This window comes from Ornithorhynchus anatinus, chromosome 21 (genome assembly GCF_004115215.2).
Source record: "Ornithorhynchus anatinus isolate Pmale09 chromosome 21, mOrnAna1.pri.v4, whole genome shotgun sequence".
NCBI lineage: Eukaryota > Metazoa > Chordata > Mammalia > Monotremata > Ornithorhynchidae > Ornithorhynchus > Ornithorhynchus anatinus.
Window position 1 is genome coordinate 13,598,603 of NC_041748.1, and position 20,467 is coordinate 13,619,069.

General features: G+C 45.4%; 1 protein-coding gene across 1 annotated transcript; it reads right to left on the reverse strand.

The window, feature by feature from the left end:
* Positions 1–1,001: 1,001 nt before the first annotated feature.
* LOC103170194 (nodal homolog 2-A-like) lies at positions 1,002–19,891 on the reverse strand. Its single transcript, XM_029049130.2, has 4 exons — positions 19,767–19,891; positions 3,034–3,235; positions 1,572–2,212; positions 1,002–1,339 (listed from the first exon to the last, which is right to left on the reverse strand). The coding sequence occupies exons 1-4, from the start codon at positions 19,770–19,772 to the stop codon at positions 1,196–1,198; spliced, it is 993 nt and encodes a 330-aa protein (XP_028904963.1). The 5' UTR covers positions 19,773–19,891; the 3' UTR covers positions 1,002–1,195.
* Between the last annotated feature and the right edge of the window lie 576 nt (positions 19,892–20,467).

Consider the following 20,467-nt stretch of genomic DNA (forward strand, 5'->3'; position numbering starts at 1 on the left):
TTGCATATATTATTAACCTATTTATTTTGTTAATTAGGTGTATATCTCCTTGATTCTATTTATCTTGATGTCATCTTGTTTTTTTTTTGTTCTGTTTTGCTTTGCTGTCTGTCTACCCCGTTTGGACTGTGAGCCCATCACTGGGCAGGGATTGTGTCCATCTGTTGCTGAATTGTACATTCCCTTCTAGACTGTGAGCCCGTTGTTCAGTATGGATTGTCTCTACCTGTTGCTGAATTTTACTTTCCAAGCACTTAGTACAGTGCTCTGTGCACAGTAAGCATTTACTAAATATGATTGAATGAATGAATTCCTGTATGTCTCTAAAGAAAGTAGAAGCTGCTTGTGGTCTGTGACTGTCTCAGTAGCTATTGTACTTGAGGGCTTAGTTCAGCCAAGTTCCATTCCTTCTAGTCCAATTTCTAAACTTCTCTTGCAAGAGGCATGGAAGTTGCAGTTATGGGAATGAAAAAAAGTTCTTGGAAGTTGTGACAACAGCAGGACTTCCTAATTGGTGGATGAAGGGAAGGAGATGGAAAAAAAGAATTGAAGACTTCAGGGGCCATCAGCTTTTAGGAGCTCCTGGGACTGCCCAAGCCTTAGTAGGGGATGGTGGAGTGTTGACCTTAAAGATCAGCAGTCTGCAAACACAGTCAAGGGTGTGAGAAGCAGCATGGCCTAGAGGCAAGAGCAGAGGGCATGGGTTTTAACTGCAGCTCTGCCACTTGTCTGTGTGACCTTGGGCAGGTCATTTCATTTTCCTGTGTCTCAGTTACCTCATATGTAAAATGGGAATTAAGACTGTGAGCCTCATGTGGGACAGGGACTTTGGCCATCCTGATTACCTCTCTACCCTAACACTTCAAACAGTGCTTGGCACCATACTAAATTCTTAATACCATAATTCAAGTTGCTTGTTAAAACACATATGTTAAGCCAGATTAGTGTCCCAACTGAAGCAGGCTGCAGACACACAAAAGAGTTAGCTAAAGACGTCCATCTCCACAATTGTCATAGTGATGTTTTATTGATTGCTAAAGACAAAAAGCAGTGCTTGAGACTTCCATCCAGACATGACCTCACTCTCATGGCCAAGTGAGAAACCCAATTCATGCCATTTGGGGAACAGTTATGAAGTAGACCTCACTCCCACCCCATGAGCCCTGCCCAGCTGGGAAGAGACTGGACCTCCAAGCTAACGGCAGCCACACTCTGCCACTACCATGTCCTTAAGGAGGTGGACTACGGCCTGGGTGTTGGCCTCGATGACCATCAGGGAAAGCGGTCTCAGCAGCGAGGGGACACAGGACAGACTCTTCCAAGGACAGGCAACCTGTTTCTGGATCAGGACAGGAGAGGGGTTAAGGGGGTCCTGACCAGGGCAAGGGGTACCCTCCTAACCAGCAATGCCCCACCGTCTCCAGCCATGACCCTGATCAATAGTCAAAGAGGAGGAGCAAGTCAGGCAGATGCAAGATCCTAACCGGCCTCCATCTTGGGCAGGTCAAAAGCCCCTTCTGGATATCATCCCTCCCTCAGGATTAGGACCGGGAGTGAGGCTAAATCCTTACCTGCATCGAGAAGTAGTTGGAAAAGTCAGCCAGATGATGGGATCCCTCTGGGCAAGCCCCCTTGCACCTGTAGGCATTGAAGGTCTTGGGCAGCACAATGGACGAGCCCCAGGGCAGGAGCCGGAAATCAACCTCCATGTCACCGAGCTGGCAGGGCTCCCCATGGGAGACCTCAGGGGCCATCCCGGAGGGAGGATCAGCAGGACTCCGAGAGTCGGCCTGGTGGATCAGCACGGGCCGGGCCGGGGGCGAGGCCGTAACCAGCAGCACCGTGTCCCGGTCGGCCCTGGCCTCAAGGCACGCCAGCAGGATGGAGTTGTTGAGCAGGTCCCCGGAGCGCAGCTCTTCCCTCCACGGGACGATGGAGCCCAGGAAAACATCTTCCAGCTGCATCCAGTACTCCAGGAGGCACGTCACGTCCAGCACCAGCTCCGAGCCCATGTGCGAGGATGGCAGGGTGAAGGGAAAGGAGCCCAGCAGGAACCAGCCTCCTCCCTCTTTGAGGGCCTGCAGCTCGAGGATGAGGGGGTGGCTGGTGGAAGAGCTAACTGGCACTTGGACCCTTAGCTCCATAACCTCATTATCATGGAAGGAGACCACTTGGAAGTGGAGAATCCAGTGGTGGCCCGAGAGATGGCAGCCTAGCGAGAGGGAAGAGAGACATGGAGGTCCTGCCTGTAGTGATTGCCCAGGATAAAACGTCACTCCTCTTCAAACCCAGTCCGCCTCCAGCAGGTTTCAGAGCCAAGACACCACCTTTCTCACCCCCACAAGGTTCTTAGAAGTTTATCTTAGTGTCTTTCTCCACCTCCAGACTGTAACTTCACTGTGGACAGGAAACATTTCTACCAACTTGGCAAAATCCCACATGCTTAGGACTGTGTCTTGCATACAATACGCACTCAAAAATTGATTGATTGATTACCCCTTCTCCCCTCATAATCTGCACTATTCCCTTCCCACCCCTTAGTGGACAGTTACCCATCAATTGGTGGCCCCAAATTATTAACCAGCATACCTCAGGGCTAAGTAGCCAGAGACTCCAGAAGTTTTTTCCCCAGTGATATTTGATAATCACTTAGGTACTGTATTAAACACTGTGGTAGATAGAACAGAACATGTCCCACGGGGGCTCAGTCATAATCCCCATGTCACAGATGAGGTAATAGAAGCACAGAAAAGTGAACTGACTTTCCCCAGATCACACAAAAGACACAGCAAAGTCAGTATTAGAACACAGGTCCCCTAACTCCAAAGAGTGTTCTCACACCCTTAAGCTACACTGTTTTGCAGGAATTTAGCTCCTACACTGTGGTATTGCCCCTTTGGAGACTCACTTCCCCTTTTACATTCCTCAGCCATACCTCTTCCATTCTTCCCCCAAATCAGCATCTATGAAGTATCCCTCCCTCTACCACACTCCTCAAAGAGAGGCAGATACCCCCCACTCCCAGACACTTACTCTTGGGGGTGATGGTAAATCCAAGGTTACTGCCAGTCAAAAAAGAAGCTATTGAAGATGGTAAGGGTGGATAGAGAGGCTCTTCAGGACCCAAAACCGGCTGGGCCCCAGAACCTTCATAACCAGGAAAGAGACCATCACGGGCCATGAAAGTTTCCTCCAACTGTTTCAGTGGCTGTGGTTCTTTTTTCTGCGTAGAAATCTGGGGGGAGACCAGCATGCCAAACAATAAACACCACAGTCCTACTCTGATACAGCCAGAACATACCTTGCCCCACACAGCCATCTTCTCTCCTCTGCCCCCCAAAGCCAAACTAAATGCCACTTTCCTCCCTGCAGCCTTTAAACATTTGCCTGGGGTGGCCATGATGGTACTTCCCTTTGTCCTGCAGCTGTAATCACTCTGGCCTGTGGGTTAGGATTGCTGATTGCCCCCAGGTGGGGCCTGGGCAGGGAGGAAAGTCGGGGGAAGTAGGAGCAGAGCAGATGGAGGGGGAGGAAAGAGGGTGGGCTGGACCCAGGTGCTGAGAGTTAGGACAATTGTTTCCCCTGACTTGGGATTGACTGCTGCGGGCCTAAATGGGCTGCCTCTTTGCCCTCAACCTTCCAGTCCGACCAAGTTCTGTGGCTGTGTGAAGGCTTTAGGGTGGCATCATGACACAGTGGATAGAGCAGGGGCCGGCAGTGAGAAGATTATAATAATAATTATGGTATTGGTTAAGCACTTATTATGTGCCAGGCACTGTATTAGGCTCTGGGGTGGATACAAAACAAATCATGTTGGACATAGTCTCTGTCCCACGTGGGGCTCACAGTTTCAATCCCCATTTTACAACTGAGGTAACTGAGGTACAAAGATGTGAAGTAGCTTGCCCAAGGCCAAACAGCAGACAAGTGGTGGAGCCGGGATTAGAAATAATAATGTTGGTATCTGTTAAGTGCTTACTATGTGCAGAGCACTGTTCTAAGCGCTGGGGTAGATACAGGGAATCAGGTCGTTCCACGTGAGGCTCACAGTTAATCCCCATTTTACAGATGAGGGAACTGAGGCACAGAGAAGTGAAGTGACTTGCCCACAGTCACACAGCTGACACGTGGCAGAGTCAGGATTCAAACCCATGACCTCTGACTCCCAAGTCCGGGTTCTTTCCACTGAGCCACGCTGCTTCTCTAAACCATGACTTCCTGACTCCCAGGCCCGTGCTCTATCCACTTCACCATGCTGTCATGAGTCCTAATCCCGACTTCACCCCTTGTCTGCTGTGTGGCCTTGGGCAGGTCACTTCACATCTCTGTGCCTCAGCATCTGTAAAGTGGGGATTAATAATAATAATGTTGGTATTTGTTAAGTGCTTACTATGTGCCGAGCACTGTTCTAAGCACCGGAAAGAAGGTTGTCCCTTGTGGGGCTCACAGTCTTAATCCCCATTTTCTAGATGAGGTCACTGAGGCACAGAGAAGTGAAGCGACTTGCCCAAAGTCACCAAACTGACAAGTGGTGGAGCTGGGATTAGAACTCATGTCCTCTGACTCCCAAGCCCAGGCTCCCTCCACTGAGCCATGCTGCTTAGCAGCTCCAAGAGGGACAGGCACTGTGTCCAACCCGATCTACTTGTATCCACCCCAGTGCTTGGTACATAGTAAGCACTTAAATACCACAATTATTATTATTGTTGTTATTAATCAGTTGGGGAGCAGTGCAGGACACAGATCCCTGCAGCTCTGAGGGAAATAGAAGGGAGAGATTTCAAGTGCTCGGAAATGGCCCCAGGAGGTCTCATCATTTATCAGTCACAAGTGACTGGGAGAAGACAATACAATAGAGGTGGTACACATATTCCCTGCCTACAATGAGTTTAGGGTCCAGAGAGGAAGACAGATGTTAGTATCAAAAAGTAAATCACAGAGATGTATGCAAGTGCTGTGGGGCCAAGTGACTGGTGAATGAAGGGTGCAGATCCAAGGATACTGCAGAAGGGAGTGAGAGAAGAGGAAATTAAATAAATCAACTTAAATTCATTCTGGCATCAAGCCTGTAAAGAAAAACTGAACAATATATATATAGATATACATATCTAGAGATATAGATTTAGGTATCTAGATATATATAAAGAAAGAGAGGCATATATCTACCTCTATATTTCTATACATACCTATATATCTATATCTATAATGAGAAGCAGCATGGCTTAGTAGAAAGAGCACGGGCTTGGGAATCGGAGGAAGTGGGTTCTAATCCAAAGTCCACCACTTGCCTGTTGTGTGACCCTGGGCAAGCCACTTAACTTCTCTGTACTTCAGTTTCCTCATCTGTAAAATGAGGATTAAGACTGTGAGCCCCACATGGGACAACTTGATGACCTTGTATCTACCCTGGCGCTTAGTGCTTGGCACATAGTAAGTAAGCTTCCCCCAAGGGGGAAACAGCGTGGCTCGGTGGAAAGAGCCTGGGCTTCGGAGTCAGGGGTCATGGGTTCGACTCCCGGCTCTGCCACCTGTCAGCTGTGTGACTGAGGGCAAGTCACAACTTCTCTGTGCCTTAGTTACCTCTTCTGTAAAATGGGGATTAACTGTGAGCCTCAAGTGGGACAACCTGATTATCCTGTATCTATCTCAGCGCTTAGAACAGTGCTCTGCACATAGTAAGTGCTTAACAAATACCAACATTATTATTATTATAAGCACTTACCAAATACAGTAATTATTATTATCTGCATATAGATCTATCTATAGACAAATACAGGATTGACCCTAATATTTGAAAATGATTCTGGGGGATAGAGATCAGGTTAATTGGGTACAATCCTAAGTATCCATATCCTCTTTTCTATTTGTGGAAATGTGGAGTTCCCACTACAAACAACAGAGAACATGTGATTATTTGAAAGCAGTCTTTTCTTACTGTAAAGTCATTATGGGCAGAGAATGCGTTTGCTAATTCTATTATATTGTATCCTCCCAAGAGCTTAGTAGAGTAAGAGCTTTGCACTTAGTATGTGCTCAATAAATACCATTGATTGTTTGTTTACTGACTCGCTCACACAGCAGTCATCTTTGGGTGGGCAGAATCTCTTCCCCATTTAGCCAAGAGTTGGATGAGTTATTTGAATGAGCGAAGACAGAGTGAATCAGGATGGAGGCTTTACTCCTGCTGGAAACCTTAGAGTCCTAGGAAAAGCTGCAACTCAAGTAAGGTGTCAATGACCTTTGGCTAGGAATCCTGCAACTAGCCCTCCCACTAGGCTACTTAAGAGATAATCCTAGCCACTCATCTTTTTCTTTCCTAATGGGGCATTCTTGGCTTCTCCACACAAGCAGCAGCACTTTCCTAGTGCAAAGATCCTGGGACTCAGAAGATGTGGTTCTTATTCTGGCTCTTCTACTTGCCTGCTGTGTGACCTTGAACAAATGACTTAACGTCTCTGTGTCCTGTTTCCTCATCTAAACATGAGGATAAGATACTTGTTCTTTCTCCCCCTTAGACTATGACTCCCATGTACTGCAGCATATCTGCTTTATCTTTTACCTACCCCAGCACTGAGGACAGTGTTTGGGATATAGTGAGTAACAAATACCATTATTATTCAAAGACAGTGACTGCTTTGATTATAATCTTTGTTTTGTTGTTGTTGTCAAGCATCAAATAATTGGGGAAAATGACACAAACATTCTTGAAGACTGACAAGCACAGTACATTTTTCTAGTCCTTTTTAAGTTAATTCCTGTTACATGGCTACAAGGACTGTTGATTGCTTACACATTCCAAACCCAAAACCTAATCACTTCCCCAGAAAATCTTCAAGAATAGATATGTTCAAGATATAGACCTTTCTTCTCATCGGCACTGTCCTTTTTACAACACGATCCAAAGATACCAAAATTCCAGAGAGTCAACTAATCCAATGCATAACACATTTTAGAAACAGTATGTTTTCACTTATTTAATTTTCTACAAAGCTGAATTGGTATGAACCCCCCAAAACACACACACACATACTCTCACACTCTCTCTTTTTCAGAAATGCAGAATTAACTAGCTTCCACTCAAAATTGTCATTTTTATTTGACTAGTTTTACTTCTTGAATAAATTTAGTAGATATGCAAAGACAACAAAATGAATGAGCTGCTCTATCAATCAGTCAGTGGTATTTATCGAGCACTCACTGTGTGTAGAGCACTTTGGTAAGCACTTGGGAGAGTACGATATAAAAGAGTGCTCCTTTGGACCATCTTCTCAGACTTCACCTCTGATATCTGTGCCTTGCTTCTGCCTGGGGCTCCCCTAAAGCCCCAGTTTTAGTCTTTCAGTTCTGGCCTAACCCTTAAGATGTTCCTGCCAGGGGACAAGGATAAGGAAGCTCCACCTCACTTGCCCCCTCAGGTGATAAATCTTAGCACACCTCACTGCAGAGCTCCAATTTACAAATGTAAACCCAAGAAGTGGCTGCTTTTGGGAGCACTGTCAGTATGGGGAGGTACGGGGAAGTGGATAAACTTTGGAAAACAACCAGCCTTTCTCTCTCCTAGTTGGAATGATGCTTGGGTATAGTGTCAGGGGGACTTCTGGTGCTCTGGATTCTTTATGATAGCTTTGTGGAAAGAACCAGGCGCCTGGGATTCAGGGGAACTGGGTTCTAATCCAAATCAATCAATCAATCAATGGTTTTAATTGAATGCTTACTACGTGCGTAGCATTGTACTAAGTGCTTGGGAGAGTATCCTATTTAGAGTTAGCTGACACATTCCTTGCCCACAGTGAGTTTACAGTCTAGAGGAGCTCTGACATTTACTTGCTGTATGATCTTGGACAAGTCACTTCCTCAGTTCTCTCTTCTGTAAAACAGTGGTTTAATACCTGTTTCTCCTCCTACTTAGATTGAAAGCTATATGGGATAGAGACTGTGTCCAACCTGATTTTCTTGGATCTACCTCTGCATTTAGTGCAGTGCATTGCTGAAATCAATTGTATTTAATCATATTTATTGAGCGCTTACTGTGTGCAAAGCACTCTACTAAGCACTGGGGAGAGTACAATAGAACCATATAACAGAGTTGGTAGACATTCCCTGCCCACAACGAAGCCTACAGTCTCGAGGGGGAGACAGATATTAATATAAATAAATTAATGATACATACAAAAGTGCTGAGAGGCTGGGGAGCAAATCACGGCTACAAAGAAGCGAGTGGGAGAAGAATAAATGAGGGCTTAGGCAGGGAAGGCCCCTTGGGGGAGATGTGTCTTCAATAAGGCTTTAAATGATTGTCTGTAGAATCCAAAGAGGGAGAATGTTCTAGGCCAGAGGCAGGAGGTGGGCAAGAGGTGGTTGGTGAGAGATGTGAGATCAAGATACAGTGAGTAGGTTGGCAATAGAGGAGTGAAATGTGTGGGCTGGGCTGTAGCAGGAGAGTAGCAAGGTAGGAAGGGACATGGGGATTGAGTACTGTAAAGCTGATGGTAAGGAGTTTCTGTTCGATGCAGAGGTGGATGGGCAACCACTGGAGGTTCTGGAGGAGTAAGGAAACACAGACCGAATGTTTTTATAGAAAATTGGTCAGGACAGCAGAGTGAGGTATAGGCTGGAGTGGAGAGACACAGGAGGCAAGGAGGTCAGACTAGAGATGATGAGATCGAATGTGAGTCCAGGATGGTGAATGGGTGAGTTGGGGTGGAGCAGGAAGTCTGTGGAGTTGATACGTGAGAGAAAGGGGGCAGCGGAAAGGCTGTCGGGAACATCTATGTGGATACCGAAGTCCCCATTGATCAATTCAGGGATGGAAAAAGAAGGTGAGAAAGAGATTAAAATGTTTTGAAGAGTTGGAGGTTGGGCCTGGGTGGGAGGAAATGACTGTGACTAGTATCTGGAGTGGGTGGTAGAGGCAGATGTTATGGACTACAAAGAAAAGGAAAGATAGGGATGGGGGAAGTGGATTAGTGCTAAAGCTGCAATGGGGCATGAGAAGGAAACCAACACCTCCTCCTTTCCCAGTGAGTCTGGAGGAGTGAGTGAAGATGAGGCCTCCTTTGGAGAGAGCAGCAGGGGTTACCTTGTTATATGGGGACAGCCAGGTTTCATTAATGGTGGGGAGGAGCAGGGTTTGGTCAAGTTAACAATGAAGGGAAGTTTTCCCACATTGGAGAGGGGGTGTTTCACAGGCCGCACTTGGCTGAGGATGTGGAAATGGCACTGGGGGAGGGGAGTATGCGAGTAAGTGCATAACAATAATAATAATAATAATGATGGTATTTGTCAAGCATCTACTATGTGTGAAGCACTGTTCTAAGTGCTGGGGGGATACAAGGTGATCAGGTTGTCACACATGGGGCTCACAGTCTTAATCCCCATTTTACAAATGAGGTAACTGAGGCCCAGAGAAGTTAAGTCACCTGCCCAAGGTCACACAACAGGCCAGTGGCAGAGCCGGTATTAGAACTCAGGTCTTTCTGAATCCCAGGCCAATGCTCTATCTACTAGCCTATGCTGCTTCTCACTTAACAAATACCACAATTACTTTAGAGTATTAGGAGGTACCAGGAGGCCAGGATGCCAAATGCACTGAGTCTCACCAATTCTCATTTGCCATATTAAAACGGATCCCCTACCCACCAAGCAAACCTTGACCGACAAGGAGATTGGAAAACTGAGAAATAAAAAGCCACTGAATGCAATGGTTGCTTCAGCAGAAAAGTTTCTGGCCGATTATGATTACTCGAGAATGTCACTGTCCATTGTTTTTTTAGAGAACAAGAATTTTCTGAAACAAGAAAAGATGGCCTAAAAAGCAGCATGTCCTAGGTGACAGAGCACAGGCCTGGGGGAGTCTGAGGACCTGGTTTCTGCTACCAATTCCACCACTTGTCTGCTGGGTGACCTTGGGAAAGTCATTTAACTACCCTGTGTCTCATTTACCACATCTGTAAAATGTGGATTAAGATTGTTTACTCTCTTCGGGACAGGGTCTGTGTCCAACCTGATTGTCTTGTATCTGTCCCAGCACTTAGTATGGAGCCTGGCATATACTAATTGCTTAACAAATACCACACACAGAAGTTTGGCCTAGTGGGATGACTGCCACCTTAAAGTTCATCATAGAGGCTAAAACGCATCAACAAAGCCAGAGTAAGATTCATTTTATTGCAAGGAGGTAGGGAAAGGTAGAAACCTTGACACAGGAAAAAAAAAAGTTGGTTTAAGAGAGATCTGACACCCCTCTTTCCCCTCTCTGTCACTGAAGCCAGGGATTGGACTCTCCTTGTGGGGACTCAACACTGAAAAAGAGGCAAAAGCCAAGACTTGGAAAAGAAAGGAGTAAAGTCGTCTGCTACCATTTGTCCCCCAGCTGAAAAACCCAAATTGGGATAATTTTGCTGTAAACCACATTGTACCAATTTTAATCAGAAATTGAAAACCATCATTTTTATTAATAGACTTCTATTCTGAACTCAAACTCAGCTAAAGGATCTCCTGCAAAGTTCAAAGGATGCTCACTCTATGTCTGAGTGCCAATGAATGATTTTATTTTTGAACCCTTCTCCAAATGGCCTATGCAGTTAGTTTGTATGAGGGATGATCTCAATTTTTCTGGACCAAAAAGCAAAAAGTCAGATACTCCCCAAGTCTCCTCCCTAACTCCTCCATCAAGCCAGTGTATCATGAAAAGATGTTGACAAGTCAGTCAGTTCTAAAGTCTAAATTAATGGGAGTCACAATCTTGTTTGGTCCTGACTTTTTTTCTTTGTAGACCGTGAGTCCCTTATTGTTCTGGATTCCACCGCATGGGTGAAAAAACTGATATAAGTGAATGTAAGTTGAAGGTTTCCTGGTGAAAACCAAGTGTAATTCTTTGACTGTGGGATGCCTGAAACAGGTACAAAGAAACAGCATGGCCTAGTGGAGAGCACAGTCCTGGGAATCAGAAGGTCATGGATTCTAATCCTGGCTTTGCCTCTTGTCTGCCGTGCAACCTTGGGCAAGTCACTTCCCTTGAGAAGCATCATGGACAAATGGATAGAGCACAGGCCTAGAACAAAGAAGGTCTTGGGTTCTAATCCTGGATCCACTATTTGTCTGCTGTGTGACCTTGGGCATGTCACTTAACTTCTCTGAACCTCAGTTAACTCATCTATAAAATGGGGATTAAGACTGTGAGCCCCATGTGGAACGGGGACTCTGTCCAAACTGATGACCCTTTTTATACCCCAGTATTTAAAACGGTGCTCGGCACATAGTAAGTGCTTAACAAATACCATGAAATAAAAATAATACATATAATAATTACTATTATTTACCTCTCAGTGCCTCAGTTACCTCATCTGTAAAATAGGGATTAAAAAGCATTTAGAAAAGTGCTCTGCACACGGTAAGTGCTCAAATACAATTGATTAATTGATTCACAATCCTTAATTGGGATGAAGTGTCTCCTTATGGAATAAACGTCAGTTCCAAGTCTGTTCCTAGGTGCTGAGACATAGAGAGAGAATTTATCTCTAAGACACATTGTTTCTATCCTCTGGGCCAAATAAGAAGTACAAGTTCAGTAGAGTATTTCTACTATATTTTCCCTCACACTTAGATCAATGCTGTGCACACTAAGTGCTCAATAAATGCCGGTGACTGACAGAGTAATTCTATCTCTCCCAGCAAGTGTTACATTTCCAATCCCATCTTGCAATCATGTGGGATCTTGCGTGCCAGCTAGAAGTCCAGCTTGAGATGCTAACTTTGAAAAATGTCAGTTGCTCTTTTTCTAGTATCCAGGTGACAAAGTGGCAAGTCTCTTAAATTCTCTGTGTCTCAGTTACCTCACCTGTAAAATGGGGATTAAAACTATGAAGCCCTATGTGGGACCGAGTATAGAGATTTGCTCGTTTCTACTTAGTTTAATGTCGGGCACAGAGAAAGTGCTTAACAATTAGCTCTCAAAAAAAAAAAAATGGCCTTGGGCCACAGAGATTTCCTCACAAGGCAGGATTTACAGTGGAAAGTCAAGGCCCCCCCAAAACCGGTGAGGCTGATTGACTTTATTTATACCACAAATGAATTTCTTTTGGATGATGTGTACACTGTAGAAAAAATATGATTCCTGGGCGATGATTGACTGCTTCCTGTGCTTGGATGACCCAGTACCTCTTTTCAGTACCTCTAACCCCTATTCATCATTAGTGGTCAGTCAGTCAATCATATTTATTGAGCATTTTATGTGTGCAGAACACTGTACTAAGTGCTTGGGAAAATACAATGTAACAGTATAATAGACACATTCCCTGGACCCAAGAAACTTATAGTCTAGAGGGGGAGACAGACATTATTTTAAATGAATAAATTACAGATAAGTACATAAGTGATGTGGGGATGGGAGTGGGGATGAGTAAAGGAACAAGTCAGTGTGATGCAAAAGGGGGAGGAAGAAGAGGAGGGCTCAGTCAAGGAAGGCCTCTTGGAGGAGTTGTGCCTTCAATAAGGCCTTGAAGGTGGGGAGAGTAATTGTCAGATAGTATTTATAGTATTTAATGGTAGTAAGTGCTGAGGAAAGTACAGTATCACAGTTGATGGACATGTTCCCTCCTCACAATGCGCTTACAGTTTAGTCTCATATAATAGTCTTTGCACAGTCCTAAAGAATGGACACCACACTCTTTGGCAGCCTGTTTTTAATGGCATTTACGTACTTACTATGTACCAGCCACTCTACCAAGTGCTGGTGTGGACACAAGTCAAATCGAGTTGGATACAGTCCCTGTCCCACAGTCTTAATCCCCCTTTGACAGATGAGGCCCAAGGAAGTGAAATGACTTTCCTGACATCACACAGCAGCTAAGCACCAGATCTGGGATTAGAATCCAAGTCCTTCTGACTCCAAGGCCCACTATCTATCCACTAAGCCATGCTGCTTTCTGAGTTTACCTTCCAACTGCACACAACTGGTGGTTTCTGCATAGAGACACACAACAGTCTTCACTTATCTCAACAAAGCTTTTGGGTTTTATGGCAATTCTCTAACCAGGGAGCCAGTAGCCAAGAGTTGACAACTGACACTGAGCTGGTGGTGGGATGGGGAAGGTGGTGATGTCTACTGAGACGGGAAAGTTACGGGAGGACCGGGTTTAACGAGAAAGAGGAGTTCTGTTCTATACACGTTAAGTTTGAGGTGCCAGCAAGACAACCAAGTGGGGATGTGGAATTGCAGGTCAGCGCTGGAGAGATGGATGTGGGAGTCATTTGAATAGAGGAGGTAAGTGAATCCTGTGAAAAGAAGAGCTCACTCACTCACTCAAGAGCAAGACGAGCAGAGAACCCAGAACCGAAGTGTGTAGGGGAACCCACAGTCAGAGAATAAGAAGCAGGGGAGGAGCCAGAGAACGAAACTGAAAAAGAGCGGTCAGACCACCCAGGACTATATTATGTTCTGAGAGCATTTCTGAGGAGACGAGAGTGCCAAAAGGAGCAAAGAGAAAGAGGAGGATCAGCATGGAAAGGTTTCTTTGAAAAATACTATAGATTTTTCTTCTTTCCTCTGCCGGCAAGTTGACAGTATAGTTTTACTTAGAATGCTTGCCTAGCTTGATAGTCAATGTTTTGTCCTAGTAGCCTTGGGTCTAAGTCAGTAGAGAAGAGCTCCAATTCCACTCTTATTTCATCCTGAAAGAAGGATAAGGGCATTATGGGGGTATCTTGGGATGTGGGGGAGAGACCACTTGACTGGCTTCTGGGAAACGGGAACATATCTGGCAGATCAGCACTTTTTCCATCTTAAAAGCCGTTTTGAAAACACAACTCCTCCAGGGAGGCGTCTCTGATTCACCTCGCATTCTCTGACCTATGTTTCCTCTCCAACACTTTTGTGTCACTTGTGCACTTATATACACACACGTATACACACATCCCAGCCCCCACGAGCCAGTAGCACTTATGTATGTATCTTTAAATGCTCTTGCTACCTTCTCTCCAATTTCTTTTAATGCTTGTCTCTTCACTCGGTTGTAAGGTCCTTATGAGTAGATATCTTCTCTACTATTATACTCTCCCAAGTGCTTAAACTAGTGCTCTGCACACAGAACCCTATAGTTCAATGCACTGGATGATGATGTTCCAGGGCCCATGGCAGCTCTGGGAACTGTGGATCCAGGTTAGCCTGAGCAATCAGTCAACAGTATTTTACTGAGCACTAATTGTATGCAGAGGACTGTACTAAACACTTGGGACAGTACAATACAAAGAGAGTTTGTAAACGTGTTCCCTAGAGATGAGCTGAGGGTCTCGACACTTCCTCATCCCCTTCAACAAGGAACCAAGCCTCCTCCCCAACACGGATTTTCTCCAGGCCTGTCTTTGCTGCTGCTCCTCTTCCTCTTTCTCTTCCTCCTCCGCCTCCCATCAGATCCTTAGAGGGAGGAAACTGGGCTCAAGTGGTCCTTCTGATAGAACTCCGCTTTAGTACTTGTAGAGCTGCCCAGGGGAGGAATTTAGGGTATGCCCAGGCCACCATGTACCTGGTGAGAGCAACCCAGCCAGGACAAGATGCTAGCTAAATTTTGCTTGTTGCCCTGTTCTCTCAGTTGCGATCCCACCTTAATGGGGCTGGGAAGTCACCCCAAGCCAGTGGCAGCGAGGAGGAAGATGATTTTTGTGAAACTGGAGCCATCGATAAGTAGATTCTGTCCTTATTTCTTCCCAACTGACCTGGAGAGGGAAACCAATTGATGATGAATGGATCTTGAGGAAGGTCTGCCTACAGTTCTCCTGGACTGGTGGGAGTAAAGCATCAAACGATACAGGCGATAATATGGTAGTGTAGGCAGCAGTATTAAGCGCTTACTATGTGTCAAGCACTGTTCTAAGCACTGGGGTAGATGCAAGTTAGTCAGGTTGGACACAGTACCTGACCCACATGGGGCTCACAGTCTTAATCCCCAATTGAGAGATGAAGTAACTGAAGCCCAGAGAAGTTAAGGAATGTGCTCAAGGTCACACAGCAGACAAGTGGAGGAGCGTTTCTCCTTCTCCTATTTCTACTTCTCCTCCTCCTAAGAGCTTGGGAAAGTTCAGTTCATAAAAGTTGGTAGATGCAATCCCTGCCCACAGGAGCTTACAGTCAGTCTAAAGAAGAAGACGGTATTTAAAATGTTACGGGTAAGGGAAAATTTGTGTACGTAAGTGCTGTGGGGCTGAGGTGAATATAAAAGTGTTTTAGGGGCACATAGCCAAGTATATGGTTGACAGAGAAAGGAGGGCAGCTGGGGGATTGAGGATTAGTCAGGAAAGAATTCTTTGAGGAGATGTGGCTTTTACGAGGGTTTTGAAGTAGAGGAGAGAGGTGGGCTATTGGATATAAAGGGGGAAGGAATTCCAGGCCAGAGAGAGGATGTGGGCAAGGGGTTGGGGGGGAGATAGGTGAGAATGAGGTAAAGTAAGTAGGTTGGCATGAGAGGAATGGAGTGTGTGAAATGTGTAGGAAATCAGCAAGGCTAATCAGGAAGGAGCAAGCTGAGTGTCATAAAGCTGATGGTAAGGAGTTTCTGCTTGATGTGGAGGTGGATGGGCAACCACTGGAGGTTTTTGAGGAGTGGGGAAATATGGACTGAACATTTTTCAGAAAAATGATGTTGACAGCAGAGGGAAGTATGGCCTGGGATAGGCAAAGACAGGAGACAGGAAGGTGAGCAAGGAGGCTAATGCGGTAATCAAGACAGGATACGCTAAGTATTTGGAGCAAGATGGTAGCAGTTTGGATGGGAAGGAAAGGGCAGATTTTAGCAATGTTAAGGTGTCAGAATTTGGCGACAAACTGAATGTGTGGGGTCCTCAGCATTCTTATAGCAATGCTGAGGAAAAGTAGCCCTCTAATAATAATAATTGCTGTATTTTGTAAGCTCTTACTTTGTGTCAAGTGTTAAGTGCTGGGTTAGATACAAGATAATCATGTCCCACATGGGCTCACAGTCTAAGTAGGAGGCAGAATGGGTACTGAATCCCCATTTACAGATGAGTGAACTGAGGTACAGAGAATTTAAGTGACTTGACCATGGTTGCACAGTATGTATGTGGTGGGGTCAGGATTAGAACTCAGGTTATAATACGACCAGGCCCATGCTATTTCCATTAGGCCACAATGCTTCTGCATTCCAAATATGACCCAACAACTAGAAAAAATAATGATTACTTCAGAATTTACAAAAATCATGAGGTATATATGTTAATTACACAGCTAGCATATCATTTAGTCCCTCTTTTAGTCACCTAAAGAATGGGCTGGTAAGAGACAAATGGTCCAGGAATTAGAATAAGAGCCAGGATTCTGGGGTGTGGAATTGTTGAGTAGACTTCCAACAACCTACTAAATCTTTCCATTTTTCTGATTTCTATTCTGCCCTGGCCTAGTCCATTTGCCTTTCCCAAATGAATGCTGGTCTATCTATGTCTTTCCATCTCTCTCTGTCTGTGGATGTCTCTGCTTTTATTTCTTTCATTGTCTCTTTCTCTCCCTCTGTCTGTTCTCTGTGACTTGTTCGCTGCTTCTCTGCCCCTCTCACTGTCTTCATCTCTGTCTCCATCTGTCTTACTCTCTCTGCATATCACACTCTGTCTTTCCCTCTCTGCCTCCCTTTTGTGTCTCTCTGTTTCTCTCTGTTTGTTCCTCTCCCTTTCAATCTCTTGATCTCTCCATCTCTATGTTTCTGTCTCATGATGTCTTTCCCTCTCTGTGTGTCTGCCTCAATCTCCCTGCATCCTGCTCTGTCTCTGGCTGTTTTTGTCTGTCTTTGGCACTGTTCCTCTCTCTCTCTTGATTTTCTCTTTGTCACTTATTCTCTGTTTCTGTCTTCCCATCTCTCTGTCCTACTTCCTCTGTCTCCATCTCTGTTTCTGTCAGCTCCTCTCGCTTTCAGTCTTTCCCTCTCTCTGTTTCTGCTTCTCTCTCCCTATCTGTCTGTGGGTGTTTCCCTCTGCATCTGTCTGTATCTCTTTCCATCCTCTCTGTCTTGTTGTTTCTCTGTCATTTATTCTCTACTTCTGTCTGCCCATTTTGCTGTCCTAACCTCTGTCCCTCACTGTCTCCCTCCCTACCTCTCTGTGCCTACGTCTGTCTCCCATCTTGGTCTGTTGGTATCCTTCTGTTTCTCTCTGTCTCTGACTGTATCTCTTTCTCTTTCTCTGTCTCTCTCCCTCTCCATTTTTCTATCCCTCGCTCTATCTTGCTGATTCTCTACTTCACTTGTTCTCTGCTTCTGTCTGCCCATCCCACTCTGTATTCATCTCTGTTTCTATTACTGTACATCATGCTCTGTCTTCCTCCCTCCCTCCCTCCCTGTTTTCCTCCCTCACTGTCTCTCTACACGAATACCATGTCTGCCTCTGTCTTCCCATCTCTAATTGCCAGTGGATTTTTCAGGTTTTGTTTTTCTCTGCATCTGGCTGTATCTCTGTCTCTGTGGCTGCTTTTCTGGGTCACTTGTTCTCTGTTTCTCTCTGTCCATCTCACTGTCTTCATCTCTGATCTACTTTCTCTGTCAGAAGTGGTCTCTATCCTCATTGCTCTTTCTCTCTCTCCCTGCCTTTTGCTCTCAGACTCTCTTTGTGTCTATCTCCCTCACTGTCTCTATCTATCCCTCCCAGTTTTTCTCCCTACTCCCTCTCTATGCCTTTCCCTCTATCGTCCTATGTCTGCCTCCCTATCTCTCTCTCTGACTGTGGTTTTCTCTCTTTCTGTTTCTCTAGCTGTGGCTGTATCGCTTTCTCTGTCTGCCTCTGTCTCTCTTTTAATCTGCCCATCTCTCTGGCTTGCTGTTTCTCTGTCACTTGTTCTCTGCTTCTGTCTGCCCCTCAATCTGTCTTTGTTTCTGTGTCTACATCTTTGTCTGTCTCTGGTTTTATCTGCCAGTTTCTCTTCCTTTCATCTCTCACAGTTTCCCTCTGTTTCTGTCTCTGTTTTCCTCACTGTCTCTTTCTCTCCCTCCTTGTTTTTCTTCCTCCCTGTCTCCCTAGGCCTTTCCCTCTCTCTCTCTCTCTCAGGCTGTATCTCTTTCTCTTCTGACTGCCCATGTCTCCCTCTCCCACTATCTCTGTTTGTCTCCGTGTCTCCATCTCCCTCTATCTCTGTATTGTTCTTTCTGCCTATGTCATGCTCTGTCTGTGCCTCTTTCCTTCTCTGCTTCTCTTGGTGTCTCCTTATATCTCTGTCTTCCTCACTACGTTTCTCTGTCATTTGTTCTCTGCTTCTGTCTGCCCATTTTGCCATCTTCATCTCTGTCTCTCAATGTCTCCCTCCCTTCCTGTGTCTACCTCTCTCTCCTGATCTCTGACTGTTGGTATCCCTCTGTTTCTATCTCTGGCTGAATCTCTTTCTCTTCCCGTGACCATTTTTCAGTCCTGCTGATTCTTGCTGATTCTGTGTCATTCTCTGCTTCTCTCTGTCCTTCACGCTCTGACTTCAACTTTGTCTCTGTCTGTGGTTGTCTCTGCTTCTGCTTCTCTTTCTGTGTCTCTCTGTGCCTCTCTGTCACACTCTCTGTCCTGCTGTTTCTCTGCTTCTGTCTGCTCATCCTGCTTTGTTGTCATCTCTCTCACTCTCTTCCTTGTTGTTTTTGTCTCCGTCTCTTTTTCCGACTATAGGTTCCTCTCCTTTCTCTCTCACTCTCTCCCTGTTTACCTCTCTCTGACTCTCAGTGCCTTTGCCCTTCTCTGTCTCACTCTCTATCTCTGTAATAATAATAATGTTGGTATTTGTTAAGCGCTTACTATGTGCCGAGCACTGTTCTAAGCGCTGGGGTAGACACAGGGGGATCAGGTTGTCCCATGTGGGGCTCACAGTCTTCACCCCCATTTTACAGATCCCCACTTTCTTCCTGTATCTCTCTCAGGGCTCTGTCTATGAGTCTTTGTCTCTGCCTTGGCCTGAATCCCTCCTCATCTCGCTGTCCATCTCTTTTGCCCTATGACTCTCTTCCATCTTCCTTTCTATGTCTGTCTCCCTGACACTCCGTATCTGTCTCTTCCTGTTTCTTTTCGCCATCTCTCTTTCTCCGCATCTGTCTTCCAGCTATCTCTCTCACTTGATATCTTTCTGTGTCTCTGACTCACTCTGTCCTATATCTTTTTTTCTTCATCTCTCTGACTCTTGCTGTCACTGACTCAATTTCTCTCAGTGACTTGTTTCTGACAATCCCTCTCTTTCTCTCTGTGGGTCTGTCTCTATCTTGTTCTCTTCCTCTGGGTCTCCATCTGGCTGTATCTCTCTCTGTGCCTCTGTGGTCTACTGAATAAAACATGGGACTGCAAGTCAGAAGGACCTGAGTTCTAATCCCTGTTCTGCCACTTGTCTGCTTTGTGACCTTGGTCAAGTCATTTCATTTCCCTGTGCCTCAGTTCCCTCATCTACCAAATGGGGAATAAGACTGTGAGCCCCATGTGGGACAATGACTGTCCCCAACCTGATTACTTTGTATCTACCCCAGCTGCTTAGGAACAGTGCCCGGCATATAATTAGTACTCAATAAATATTATTAAAAAAACACAAAAAACTCTGTTCTATTGAACTCTCCCAAGTGCTCAATACAGTGCTCTGCACACTGTAAACCTTCAGTAAATATGACTGCTTAACGGATAAGTGGATGGGGCCTAAAAATTGGTGATCTCTCAGGGGGAGAGAAAACGGTTTGGGGGAGATGAGACGTGACTGAGATAGCAACTTACTAGGTGGGTTGGACAGTGGAAATTCAGAATTACAGAACGCAACTCACCCTCATGGACTCAGCATCACCGCCGGTAGTGTCTTCATCGAACCAAAAATCAGTTCCACAGGCCCGGGTGCCAGGGGACCTGCGTTCTAATTCCGGCTCTGCCACATGTCTGCTGGGTAACCTTGGGCAAATCACTTCACTTCTCTCTGCCTCAGGTCTCTTATCTGTAAAGCAGAGATTAAGACCATGAGCCCCATTTGGATCGTGGACTGTGTCCAACCTGATTAATTTATATCTACCCTACCACTTAGCTTAGTGCCTGGCACATAGTAAGTGCTTAACAAATACCATTTTAAAAAGCACAAAAACTCCATCCTATTGATTTTGAACTTCAAGTCAGCTTCCTTTTTTATTTAATGTCATTTGTTAAGCTCTTACTCTGTGCCAGGCACTGCTCTAAGCACTGGGGTAAGTACAAGTTAATCAGGTCAGACCTAGACACTTACAGATGTCTGCCATGGGGTTGTTTGTTATCCACAAATCTTTCCTGTTGCCTTCTTCAGGATGGAAATCTGAGCCCTGGAGACTGAGTGACATCACGGCCTTAATTCTGAAAGAGTTACTGCTTGCACATGACTCACTCTTGATTGGCGAGAGAAACACAAAAGTGATTGTGGTTTCTTCAACTTCCCTGAGGAGAGTCTTTTATTGACATCAATGCCTCATGCTTCTTTTTCCCCACATGATTGATCACCCTATCC

Excerpts from the sequence above, each read along its gene's own strand:
- LOC103170194 (XM_029049130.2), bottom strand. Across the intron at positions 2,213-3,033 it reads ATTTACCATCACCCCCAAGA|GCTGCCATCTCTCGGGCCAC; the intron begins GTAAGTGTCTGG and ends CCCTCTCGCTAG. Across the intron at positions 1,340-1,571 it reads CCAACTACTTCTCGATGCAG|AAACAGGTTGCCTGTCCTTG; the intron begins GTAAGGATTTAG and ends GTCCTGATCCAG.